The sequence below is a fragment of the Echiichthys vipera genome (assembly GCF_963691815.1).
Source record: "Echiichthys vipera genome assembly, chromosome: 18".
In the NCBI taxonomy this organism is placed as follows: Eukaryota; Metazoa; Chordata; class Actinopteri; order Perciformes; family Trachinidae; genus Echiichthys; species Echiichthys vipera.
The window spans coordinates 3068683-3080701 of record NC_139843.1 but is presented as its reverse complement, the minus strand read 5'-3'; the positions used below and the strand labels follow the sequence as shown (position 1 = coordinate 3080701).

General features: G+C 40.7%; 1 protein-coding gene across 2 annotated transcripts; it reads left to right on the top strand.

Moving 5' to 3' along the window:
- Positions 1 to 242: 242 nt before the first annotated feature.
- On the top strand, positions 243 to 8825 carry arf2b (ARF GTPase 2b). 2 transcript variants are annotated; one of them, XM_083932943.1, is made up of 5 exons: positions 243 to 364; positions 3027 to 3184; positions 3639 to 3749; positions 6384 to 6508; positions 6826 to 8825. In XM_083932943.1, the coding sequence occupies exons 2-5, from the start codon at positions 3037 to 3039 to the stop codon at positions 6985 to 6987; spliced, it is 546 nt and encodes a 181-aa protein (XP_083789069.1). In that variant the 5' UTR covers positions 243 to 364; positions 3027 to 3036; the 3' UTR covers positions 6988 to 8825. The 2 variants fall into 2 exon arrangements, with proteins under 2 accessions (XP_083789069.1, XP_083789070.1); XM_083932944.1 differs by lacking the exon at positions 243 to 364 and adding an exon at positions 559 to 1068.
- The last annotated feature ends 3194 nt before the right edge of the window (positions 8826 to 12019 follow it).

Here is a 12019-nt window from a genome sequence, read left to right as displayed (position 1 = left end):
TCCATTTGAAATGACGTGTTTGATAAAGTGTATACTTCTGTAAAATGTCAGAAAAGTAATGTTTATATTTAATATTTAAATTAAAAAACCGTGCTCTGTTCACTTCCGCGACATTTTGTGCACCGTTCCACAAAAGGATCTGCCGACGCCTGTGATTGGTCAGCACGACAACACACGCCTGTGATTGGACAGCACGACGGCAGAGGGGGCGGGTCATCCGACGCACCATTCGCGCTGTGATTGGCGCAGGTTTGATAGTGGGGAAGCGGCCGTACACCGGTGTCTCCCCTGGCTGCGCAAGACGCCATTTTGGAGTGACAGAGAAAAGATAACGGAAAGATCGAGAAGCTGTCTTTTCTAAAAGGTAAAATCTTTATGAAAAGCGTCGTTTTTAACGCCCTGAAAAATGTCATAACGTGTGAAGTGAACGTTGTTCCGCGCGAACGTTAGTCGCTTTTCTCCAACGGTCGACCTGACGTCACGGTGTTCTCTCTTAACTGTGACGCGGCATTTAAGCTAAGCTAACGGCTGCTAACGGCTAAAGCAGTTCCTGTAACGTCAACGGCCGAATCAAAGGGAAAAAACGAGCTGTCACCGTCGGTTTAACGACATACCGGGTTTAAATTTCACCGAGCTGTTTCTAAAAAGTGTCGGTGAGAGTTTTATCGGTGAATGTGTCGCCGTTTGCGGGGAACTGCGGTGTTCTGTCGACCGTTAAAAATTGTGTCCGAGCCGAAGCATCCGCCCTTAACTGAAGCTAATCTGCTCCGAGCTTCACTGCCCCATCTCACGCCACCGCGCATCGGTTCCTCACTTAATCCTAAATAATCGACATATTTTGCGTTTGTTTTCTACCCCCGCACCGACGCGGGTGTTTAAAGGCTGGTTTTGGGCCTTTTTTCGCGGAGCCCGAGGTGTCTCTCACACCGTAACAGTATCCAGGGACGGAGCCTGCCAGCTGGAACAGGCCTCTCTTATCTGCTGATCGGCTACACGTTCAGTTTGATCCGGGTTAGCAAGAGTAGCTTCCCCTTGGATCCATATTTAGGACGGGTTCGCTTCTGATCGGTGAGATTTCAGTTTAAATTATGCAACTATTGTGAGATTAATGAAGGGAAACTATATAATAAAGGTTGGTGTTGTGTAACGTCAGCGTAAGTAAACATCTCATTAGTGTTCCCACCATGTTGCATTCATTCAGTCCTCTTTTTCCTTAGTTTTACTCAACTAAATACAGTATAAAATAGGATAAAGCAGCAATAATGAGGTGTACTTGGGTGAAATAGCATTAATGGGGTGTAAAAATACTCTGAAATACTCACAAATCCTGCATTTGAATGTTACCTAAAATACCAAAAGATGAAGAACCTGATTAGTGAGATTTAAACTTAACATAACACAACTATTGTGCCTTATATAAAGTTTTAAATAGAGGGAAACTATATAATAATGGTTGGTGTCGTGTAACGTCGGCGTAAGTAAACATCTCATTAGTGTTTCCACCATGTTGCATTCATTCAGTCCTCTTTTTAGTTTTACTCAAATAAACACAGGATAAAACAACAATAATGAAGTGTACTTGGGTGAAATAGCAACAATGGGGTGTAAAAATACTCTGAAATACTCACAAATCCTGCACTCAAAATGTTTCTTAAAATACCAAAAGACGAAGAATCTGATTAAGAAGATTTAAAACTTTATATTATGCAACTATTGTGGGATTAATAGAGAGGAACTATATAATAATGTGCGATAAGAATATCTGCAAACTCCATTTAACAGGGTTCGTACAGGTGCTTCAACCCTTAAGTGTTTTTAAGGTTTGAAAAGTGCTTAAATTTTGGATTAAAATGCTTGAAATTGTAACTTTATTGCATTTCTTCCACAACAAATAGCTAAAGAATAGAAATGTAATTTAATTTCTTGTCCTTCAGTCTCACAAAACACAATTCTTGTTGTTTATTGCACAATACCATCTCACCAAAAAAGGTGAAATAATCATTTTCAGTATGTATTTGTAGAAATATGTAGTTTCACAGCCCTGAGGTGCTGGAAAAGCTTAAAACTGGACTTTAAAAGTGCTTAAATTTGACCCTGGAAAAGGTGTAGATGAAGTTTTCAGTACATCAGAGTAAAATAGCAACAATAGTGTAGAAAATACTCAAATACTCACAAATCCTGCATCCAAAACACTAAAAGATGAAGAATCTGATCAGTGATATTGAAAACTTTATATTATGCAACTACTGTGGGCTCGTAGTGTTTGTGTGTTGTGTGATTTCTCTGTTTTATTGTCTCAGGTTTGCTCCAAACTAAGTTTCGTGACATTAAACGTCTCCATCTAATGTTTGACGTTGTTGGCGGTTTGAGTACTTAAACCGTCACCATAGCATGTAACCATTGGCTTGAGTAAACATTTCCTAATTTACCTTTTCATCTCTAAATGTACCCCTGCCCCCGTCCTGCAGGGGTGAAAGAAGTGTTTGGTATTCTTTGGTAAACAAAAACAGCTTTAAAAATACTCTTAAATACTTAAAAATGTTACGCAAAAGTGCAGAAGTAGCGACACCCAAATACACACAAAGAGGGAAAAGTGCTCTTGCATAATGGCCAAGCCTATTTCAGACTAACATGTAAATATATTTTATATTTCTGGACAATAATTATTGATAAATTAACGTATTAGTCATTACCGTTAAGGGTGCAGCTCATTATAACTCAATATACCGCACAGTAGCTTAATCTACAATGGTATATTATAATAAATGAGTTGATTTGAATCTGCTTAGTCACTAAATAAACAAATATAGTGTAAAAAAGTGCGATGTTCCTTTCCTAGAAGTGAAAAGCAGCCACAGTAAAGAACAGTTCCCTCACGTTTGCACTTAAGGAAACATTCTCGTTCTTCCACCTTTGCCACCCGACCTGTTCCGTGTCTCTGGGATCTGGACGGTACAGTTTTGTTTCCCCTCCTCTTTCACCACCGACGTTTCTCTGCTGACCCTGTTTCCTTCTCCACTCTGCAGCTTCGTCACCATGGGGAATGTATTTGCAACCTTATTCAAAGGCCTGTTCGGCAAAAAGGAGATGAGGATTCTTATGGTCGGGCTCGATGCTGCTGGAAAGACAACCATCCTATATAAACTGAAGCTCGGAGAGATAGTCACCACCATTCCCACCATTGGTACGGACGTCTTTTGTTATATTCATCCATTTTCTCCATTTTACATCAGGTTTCTGGATGTTTTTCATGCGACAGGATCTACGTTTTGGTACAAACTGAGGCTGTAATCTTACTTCCACATCCTTAAATGTTGCTTTATTGACTTTATTTGGTGATTACATCCATTAAAAGTCACCAAGGATAAAACACAATTAAGCCTAAAGGCCTGTTTACACTGGGGTCGTCCACACAAATGTGTTAAAATGTTGATTAAACAGAATCTGCTTTAGTGAAACTCAACATTAAGACTCTGATCAGTCATTTGACAACACTCACATTGAGCTAGATCTTTAAATCCACTTGATTTGTATTTATATAAATGTTAAGCTGTTAGATATTGAACTGTCAACTGTGCACATTTTAACCTGTACACACGTCCCTGGACCGTTAAGTGACCCCTGTGTTTCTCCTCCAGGTTTTAACGTTGAAACTGTAGAATACAAGAACATCAGCTTCACAGTGTGGGACGTGGGCGGCCAGGACAAAATCAGGCCGCTGTGGCGCCACTACTTCCAGAACACTCAAGGTGAGGAGGATGTTATTTAGCATGCGGTGGTGTCGGTGAACACTGCTGCCAATAGGTGGCCTCGTTGGTGAATAAGAGACCCTCTGAGAATGAGTCAACCAGTGACTCAGGCACCACTGTTCAATCTTCTTACTGTGTCACTCTCGTGTCCTCACACCGGATTCATCACAAAATGATGCAAAACTGAATTTCTCTTTTTTCTGATTCACTTTCAAAAATGAGTTGTTTGCTGCATCATTTCCAGCTGATTCAGCAGCTCCACCCAGACCGCCGCTGGTCCCGCTTCAGCCTCTCCTCGTCTTTTTTCCTCTCTCTCCTGCACCAGACAAACGTCCAGCTGCTGCAAACATCCCCGTCCACACACAGACACCGAGCATCCAAGTGTGAAATTAAACGTGTGGATCCCTTTAGTGATGACTCGTAGACGCAGCATCAGTATTCAACAAAACGCCCGAGAATATTCCAGAAACCACACGTCTTACATGAGAATAGATCAGTGTATGTAATGACGCTGATGCTCCGGTAAATTTATTACACAGGCCCGATGGTACGCCGACTCCCTCGCTGAGATTTGGGACCATCTACTAAATCTCAGGGGCACACAAGGATTAAAGGGACGAGAAAGAAACGACACGCGGAGGCTGAAACCTTAAAGTCAGTGTGCTGAATTGTGGCCACATTGTTAGTAAAAGATAGTCAGTGGTCGTGCTCTTGCTCGACCACACACTACGCTACTCCTGTCCGGCTGTTCAGTCCGACGTAACACCCTTTCAAAATAAGATTTCCGGGTCCAAACACTCGGTTGAAACAAAAGACAGTAGCTGAGAGCGCGTACGCTTCTCTGTAGGTTACTCTCCTCTGCGTGTTTGACACAGAGCAGACAACGTCCCCCTGCAGCTCCTTCACGTCACAGTGAGTCACAGCAGGCAACGCTCGCTGCAACGCCTCTGACGTAACACCCTTTCAAAATAAGATTTCCGGGTCCAAACAGACAACAACGGCCGAACATGTGACCAGTTACGATCACCTCTTTTGTCAGTTAATCCTCTTTTTCCCGGATTTTTTTTTAATCAAAGACGTCAAATAACAATTACTCAGATCTGTTAAAACTACGGGGAACACGGCGCTGCGGCGTTGGAGAACTACGAGGCTCGGACCGGGACTCATATTTTGAAAGGGCGTTACATCACGACTCAGCAGCCGGATCATGTGCATCGAACTGTGTCGACACCCTACACATATAGGATTAAAGTAGCAATAATAATTATTTATTTAGAGCTTTTCAACGTCCCATAGATGCTTACGATGACATGAAAACAACAACAAGACCGGGGTAATGACAATGACGGGGACAAGTAAAGACAGTAAACAGAAGCAATAATGAATGTGGCATAAAACAATAACGGTACAGACAGAAACAGAGCAGATACAGACACAGTTACACTTACAGTAGCACCAAAAATTGCAGTATTTCCCCCTGAATTTTCTTAAATGAGGCGTTCTGGGTGGAGCCACATTGCGTTTATGAGGAAGTGGATCAGCTGATGTTCACCAGCTCACGGCCCAGCCAGAAAAAGAAAGTCTATTTTTCTGACCTTAAGTGTTCTTGTGAAATACTTTCACCACTTTATTCCTCTTTAAAAAACACTCACGAAATAATCTGAAGTGATAAACTCACTCAAACTGATAATTCATGTCCATGTTAAGGCCACAATAACCTGCAACAGTGACTTTTGCTCACACACCAAAACTGTGACTGTGACCCACAGGTAACGGTGTCTTTACACCATCAAGAGTCAGAGAGAGGTTAAAAAAAGTGCCAGCAGACACCAGAGGGCCGTGTTTGTCCTTCATATTCAGAGTTGACCTTTCCAAGCGTCACCGTTCTGTGTCTGAACGAGTGTCAGACGCAGCAGCACGCAGACTTCAAAGAGAACACGTGAAGAATAAGTGGCGGTTTATAGCGTCTGAGTGATCCGATCGCACACAGAGAAAGGGAGAATGCGTTACCTTCAGTGAGTATTGTGATATTCTGCACACAGCACAGGGTTTCTGATCGAACACGTGCAGCGTACAGGTGCTGGTGCTGGTGCCTGCTCCTCCACAGCCTGGTGTTCAGTAACTACAGGGATGATGACACATTTACCAAACGTGCCTGCGCATAAATCAGGAAGCGTGCGTGCACTAAACTGACACGTTCCCCTCACGTTTGGTCAAAAATCAGCAGAGAAGAAAGTGGTAAAATGGCAGCTTTGCTTGATTTGACACATTAACCATGTGAATCAAAGTCTGCTTCCTCAAAATGCTGCATAATCTGAGTAATCTCAAGTTGTCAGACGCCGTGATTCCAGTGTTTCTGATCGTGTGTTCACACTCAACAGGCCTGCAGTCATAAGTGACACATTTAGGTTTTTTTAGGGGTCAGAGAGACGTGTTAAAGCAGCGGGAACACTTTGTACAGAACGAATTATCAAGGGAACAAAGTCGCAGCTTTTGATCTGAGAGGAGCAAACGCCTTTGGAACCGGACGATAAATGACTACGACGCAACTCTTCTGGGTTTGAATGCATAAAGATAAAATCACTGACGTGTGCGTGTACTGGTGTTAACGACGCCCCGTGTGTCTGTGCGCAGGGCTCATCTTTGTGGTGGACAGCAACGACAGGGAGAGGGTGAACGAGGCGAGGGAGGAGCTGGCCAGGATGCTCGCCGAGGACGAGCTCAGAGACGCCGTGCTGCTCGTCTTTGCAAATAAACAGGTGAGGTCACGTTTGGTGTCGAGCATCTGTCAGAGAATCACATCTCCAGATGCACAACTCTCTCCTCTACACATCAACACTCATGTTTACTTGTGTGAATGCACGGAAACGGTCGCTGTGATGTCATTTTAAACCGTTAACGTCAAGTATTTCATTCACACGAGTAAACAGAAATAAGCTTCCTGTGTTGTTTCATATAGACTGTAGATGAAGTGCTGCATCATGGTTAGAGACGTAACATGACTTGGATCAGGGTCGTTTTTACCCGTAGCTCCGTTGTCACCCGCTCCCTGACCGCCTGTTCCTTCCTCTCCCAGGATCTCCCCAACGCCATGAACGCTGCAGAGATCACAGACAAGCTGGGCCTGCACGCCCTCCGCCAGCGCAGCTGGTACATCCAGGCCACCTGCGCCACCAGCGGGGACGGCCTCTACGAGGGCCTGGACTGGCTCTCCAACCAGCTGAAGAACCAGAAATGATCCATTCCACCAGTTTTTTTCTTTTTTTCTTTTTTGTTTGTTGTTTATTTTTTCTGTCTCAACACAGCGGCAGCACCGGATCCAGCCCCTCCCACCCCCACACACCCACCCCCCCTCGCTCCCGTCGCTCTAACCCAACTCTCACCCCCGGCTCTTTCTTTCAAGAACTTCCGTCATTCCCTTCCTCCTCCTCTTCCTCGTCCTCCTCCCGCTTTCTGCCCTCGTCAGTACTCTCTGGGCTCTCGCCTGTGCTGCTTGTGTGTGCGCGTGTGGGCGTGTGTGTGTGTGTGTACCTTGTGTGTTCAGCGAGCGTATGTGTGTGTGTGTGTGTGTGTGTGGGTGTGAAGGCGTCTCTGCGTATGTTGGCTGGGATTGGGAGTGACCCTGGCGTGCCTTTTACACACCTCCTGTGGAATCAGCAGTCTGGTTTTCAAGCCCCCTCTCTCCACCCACCAAACTCCGCCTCCGCCTCACTCCGCCCGCCCCCCACTCCGAGTCTTGCACGCGGCCCCCCCTGCCCCCCCCCCACCCTTACTCTCCAGAGGAAGCATGGTTTTCATACGGCAAAGAAAGAGCAAGGGTGCACGCTCCCCCCCCCCCCCTCCGCCCCGCCTCCCTGTAGTATATATCTATGTTAACGAGCAGCTTTCACCAGATGTAGACTGAATGCTAAATGTTCATTTTAACTCTGTTTTGATTTTGAAACCTCAAACCCACCAGTAAGAGATTCACTCGTTTGCGTCTTAACCTGTATCAGGTCGAAGCAAATCAAAAAACAGAAAAAGGCAAAAAAAAAAAAAAAAAAACCCGGCCCATCCTCGATCATTCTGGTGTCATTTGAAAATCATGCTGTTTGTTTTATTATTATTATTATTATTATATTGGAATATAACAGATTATTCTTAGCGATGGTTCTCCAATGAACACTACCTTTGTCCCCCCCCCCCCCCCCCCCCCCCCTCCTCCTGCAGCAGCGAGCGAGACCGCGAAGCACAAGGCACGCCAACGACGAATCAGCGATTTAAATTAGCAGAGTTTATGCAAATCCTGTCAAATTGTTTCTGGTAGTTAGACTTTAACCCCCGAATAAGACGAAATGAGTTAAATTAGTTTGGAAATAGCACGATTACGCGTTCCGACAGTATTCCCAATCGAGTTTTTGGGCGTTCCCCGAACTTTGGCGTTGAACTGAAACCGGTGTCCTGATACATTCTCACGCGTCACATGTTATTCCTTCAGAGACGTTACATGTGTGTGTGTGTTTTTTCTGTTCTGTAACTAGTTTTAACGTTTCTATTTGTACCTTTTGACTGCTGAACCAAATGCATCCGAGCAGTACGACAAATCCTGTATACGAGTGACCGCCGTGCGTCCCGGAGGAGGCGGGGAGAGAGGGCGGGGGGGTTCCTCCTCCTCCTCACCAACGGTTGACAGTTTTACTTTGAAAATCCGAAAGCATCCAGCGGTCAAATGTCTCTTCCTGGTCGGGACGAAGGATCGGCACCAAACATGAAGGCTCTTTTAACTGTGAACGGTTCAGACGAGGAGGCAGGAGACGGGCTCGGGCGTCCGAGCGCGTTGAGAGGCTGCGTCACGTCGCGGCGCCGCGTACAAAGGAGAAAACGCAGCCGTCGCTGTGTGGGGCGCTCGTCGGCACGACTCGGTGGTCGACCTGTCAGAGGGGAAGGGGTGCGCGGTCCTCAGCGGGCGTCCTCGGCGTGAACCAACGGGGGTTAAGCTGGCACTTCTGTGGAGAATGATTGTAAATCTGTACGTTCCCCTGTAAACTGTTTCCGTGGGGATTTCCTGAACACATTAATAAACATGATTTGATCCAACGCTGCTCGTCCCAGACTCTCCTTTAACAAAAACACTGTTTAATGATCCGTTAAAGTCCGTTTTGATGCTAAAGACGTCCTGATTTTCTCTGTTTCTGCTCATTTTTAATCAAACGTCCTGTAAAGTCTGGATTCTTTGTCATAATCCAGAGTAATAAAGATGATAATCTGCAGATTAATTCACCATGAAAATGATCTTTAGTTGAATTTCTAGTCACAGTTTGAACTTTCCCAATATTTTATGACCAAAACTAATGATTATATTTAATAATAAATGTTCTTTTTGTGTTTAAGAAGTCTGGAAAACTCAGATATATTTACAGTTTTAATAAAAAACAGGGTTCCTAACGTCACTTTTTAAGGTTGTTTCAAAGGAAATGTGTCTGAATTTAAGTTTTAGCTTAGTATTTCTATTCTTTTCTATTCGTCTGGTGCAGAAATCCTTAAACACTTATTTTAACGACATGTTTTGAAGCTTTGAGACGTGATTTAAACTTTTAAAAAAAGTATGTTTCTGTAGGAGAAGTGTCTGAACAGGTGCGCATTATAAAAAAACCCTTTCCTTTCATCTGTCACCTTTTATGTAAAATGACGTCAACATTAAATTTTGTTATTTTGAAGAGAAATCTAATGTGATTAAAAGCTGCAATCATCAGTTTAGTGCAGCTGTGAAACGCTGGAAAAGTGCTTAAACTTGGACTTGGACTCGTTTAAAGTCTTGGACTTTAAGAAACTGGGACGGATCTTTTAATAAAGATGATAATCTGCAGATTAATCCACAATGAAAATGATCTTTAGTTGAATTTATAGTCACAGTTTGAACTTTCCCAATATTTTATGATCAAATACTTTAAAACTAATGATTATATTTAATAACAAATGTTATTTTTTTGTGTATGAAAAGTCTGGAAACGTTGTTAAACTCAGATATATTCACAGTTTAAATAAAAAACAGGGTTCTTAGCGTCGTTTTTTAAGGTTGTTTCAAAGGAAATGTGTCTGAATTTAAGTTTTAATTTAGTATTTCTATTCTTTTCTATTCGTTTGGTGCAGAAATCCTTATTTTAACTACATGTTTTGAAGCTTTGAGACGTGATTTTAACTAAAAAACTAAAAAAAATGTTAGTTTCTATAAGCTAAGTCTATAAACAGGTGACACATTATAAAAAAAAACCCTTTCCTTTAATCTGTCACCTTTATTATGAGCGACGTCAACATTAAATTAGGTTATTTTGAAGAAAAATATCAATATAATGTGATAAAAGCTGCAATAATCAGTTTACTGCAGCTGTGAAACGCTGGAAAAGCTTCAAAAGTGCTTGAATTTGACTTTTGGACGCTCTGGTATTTTAATTTCTGACCAAATAACTTTAAAACCTGATGATTGTTTTTCCCAGACATCGTTTAAAGTCTTGGACTTTGAGAAACTGGGACGGATCGTTTCTGACGTTTATCATAAACCAAACTAATAAAGATATAATCTGCAGATTAATCCACAATGAAAATGATCCTTAGTTGAGTTTATAGTCACAGTTTGAACTTTCACAATATTTTATGATCAAATACTTTAAAACTAATGATTATATTTAATAATAAATGTTCTTTTTTGTATATAAATGTCTGGAAAACTCAGATATATTCACAGTTTTAATAAAACACAGGGTTCCTAACGTCACTTTTTAAGGTTGTTTCAAAGGAAATGTCTGAATTTAAGTTTTAGTTTAGTATTTCTATTCTTTTCTATTCGTCTGGTGCAGAAACACTTAAACACTTATTTTAACGACATGTTTTGAAGCTGAGACCTGATTTAAACTTTTAAAAAAAGTGTTTCTGTAGGAGAAGTGTCTGAACAGGTGCGCATTATAAAAAAACCCTTTCCTTTCATCTGTCACCTTTTATGTAAAATGACGTCAACATTAAATTTTGTTATTTTGAAGAGAAATCTAATGTGATTAAAAGCTGCAATCATCAGTTTAGTGCAGCTGTGAAACGCTGGAAAAGTGCTTAAACTTGGACTTGGACTCGTTTAAAGTCTTGGACTTTAAGAAACTGGGACGGATCGTTTAATAAAGATGATAATCTGCAGATTAATCCACAATGAAAATGATCTTTAGTTGAATTTATAGTCACAGTTTAAACTTTTCACAATACTTTATGATCAAATACTTTAAAAACTAATGATTATATTTAGTAATAAATGTTCTTTTTGTGTATAAATGTCTGGAAAACTCAGATATATTCACAGTTTTAATAAAACACAGGGTTCCTAACGTCACTTTTTAAGGTTGTTTCAAAGGAAATGTGTCTGAATTTAAGTTTTAATTTAGTATTTCTATTCTTTTCTATTCGTTTGGTGCAGAAACACTTATTTTAACGACATGTTTTGAAGCTTTGAGACGTGATTTAAACTAAAAAACTCTAAAAAAAAACGTTAGTTTCTATAAGATAAGTCAAATACTTTAAAACTAATGATTATATTTAATAATTAATGTTCTTTTTGTGTATAAAAAGTCTGGAAACGGTGTTAAACTCAGATATATTCACAGTTTTAATAAAACACAGGGTTCCTAACGACATTAACGTCATTAATTGATCAAATGTCTGAAAGCAGCATGTTCTCCCTTATTATTATTATTATTATTATTATTATTCTAATGATAAATAAAGTGTGTGTGTGTGTCCGTCAGAGTCACTCTGACCTGAGTGCAGTTAAACTTTATTATTATATAATCATAATAATAATTATATTATTATTATTATTGAGTCCAGTGAAACTTTGATCAGGTCAGAGTGAAACCGACACGTTGAGGAAACAAAAACAAAGTTGCTGAAGTGTCTTTAAACGTTTCACCAGCAGATGGAGACGAGAGGCTTCAAACACAAACACTGAAAAACACATTTAACTCATATTTATTATGAACATTAATGTGATTTAAACAATTTAAATCATATTTAATATGAACATTAATGTGGTTTAAACAATTTAAATCATATTTATTATGAACATTAATGTGATTTAAACAATTTAAATCACATTTATTATGAACATTAATGTGATTTAAACAATTTAAATCATATTTATTATGAACATTAATGTGATTTAAACAATTTAAATCATATTTAATATGAACATTAATGTGATTTAAACAATTTAACTCATATTTAATATGAACATTCATGTGATTTTGATTTTT

Bases quoted from the DNA above. Each gene is read 5' to 3' on its own strand.
- arf2b (XM_083932943.1), top strand. From the start codon at position 3,037: ATGGGGAATGTATTTGCAACCTTATTCAAAGGCCTGTTCGGCAAAAAG. The intron at 3,750-6,383 runs GTGAGGAGGATG...GTCTGTGCGCAG, and splicing joins CTACTTCCAGAACACTCAAG to GGCTCATCTTTGTGGTGGAC. The intron at 6,509-6,825 runs GTGAGGTCACGT...TTCCTCTCCCAG, and splicing joins TCGTCTTTGCAAATAAACAG to GATCTCCCCAACGCCATGAA.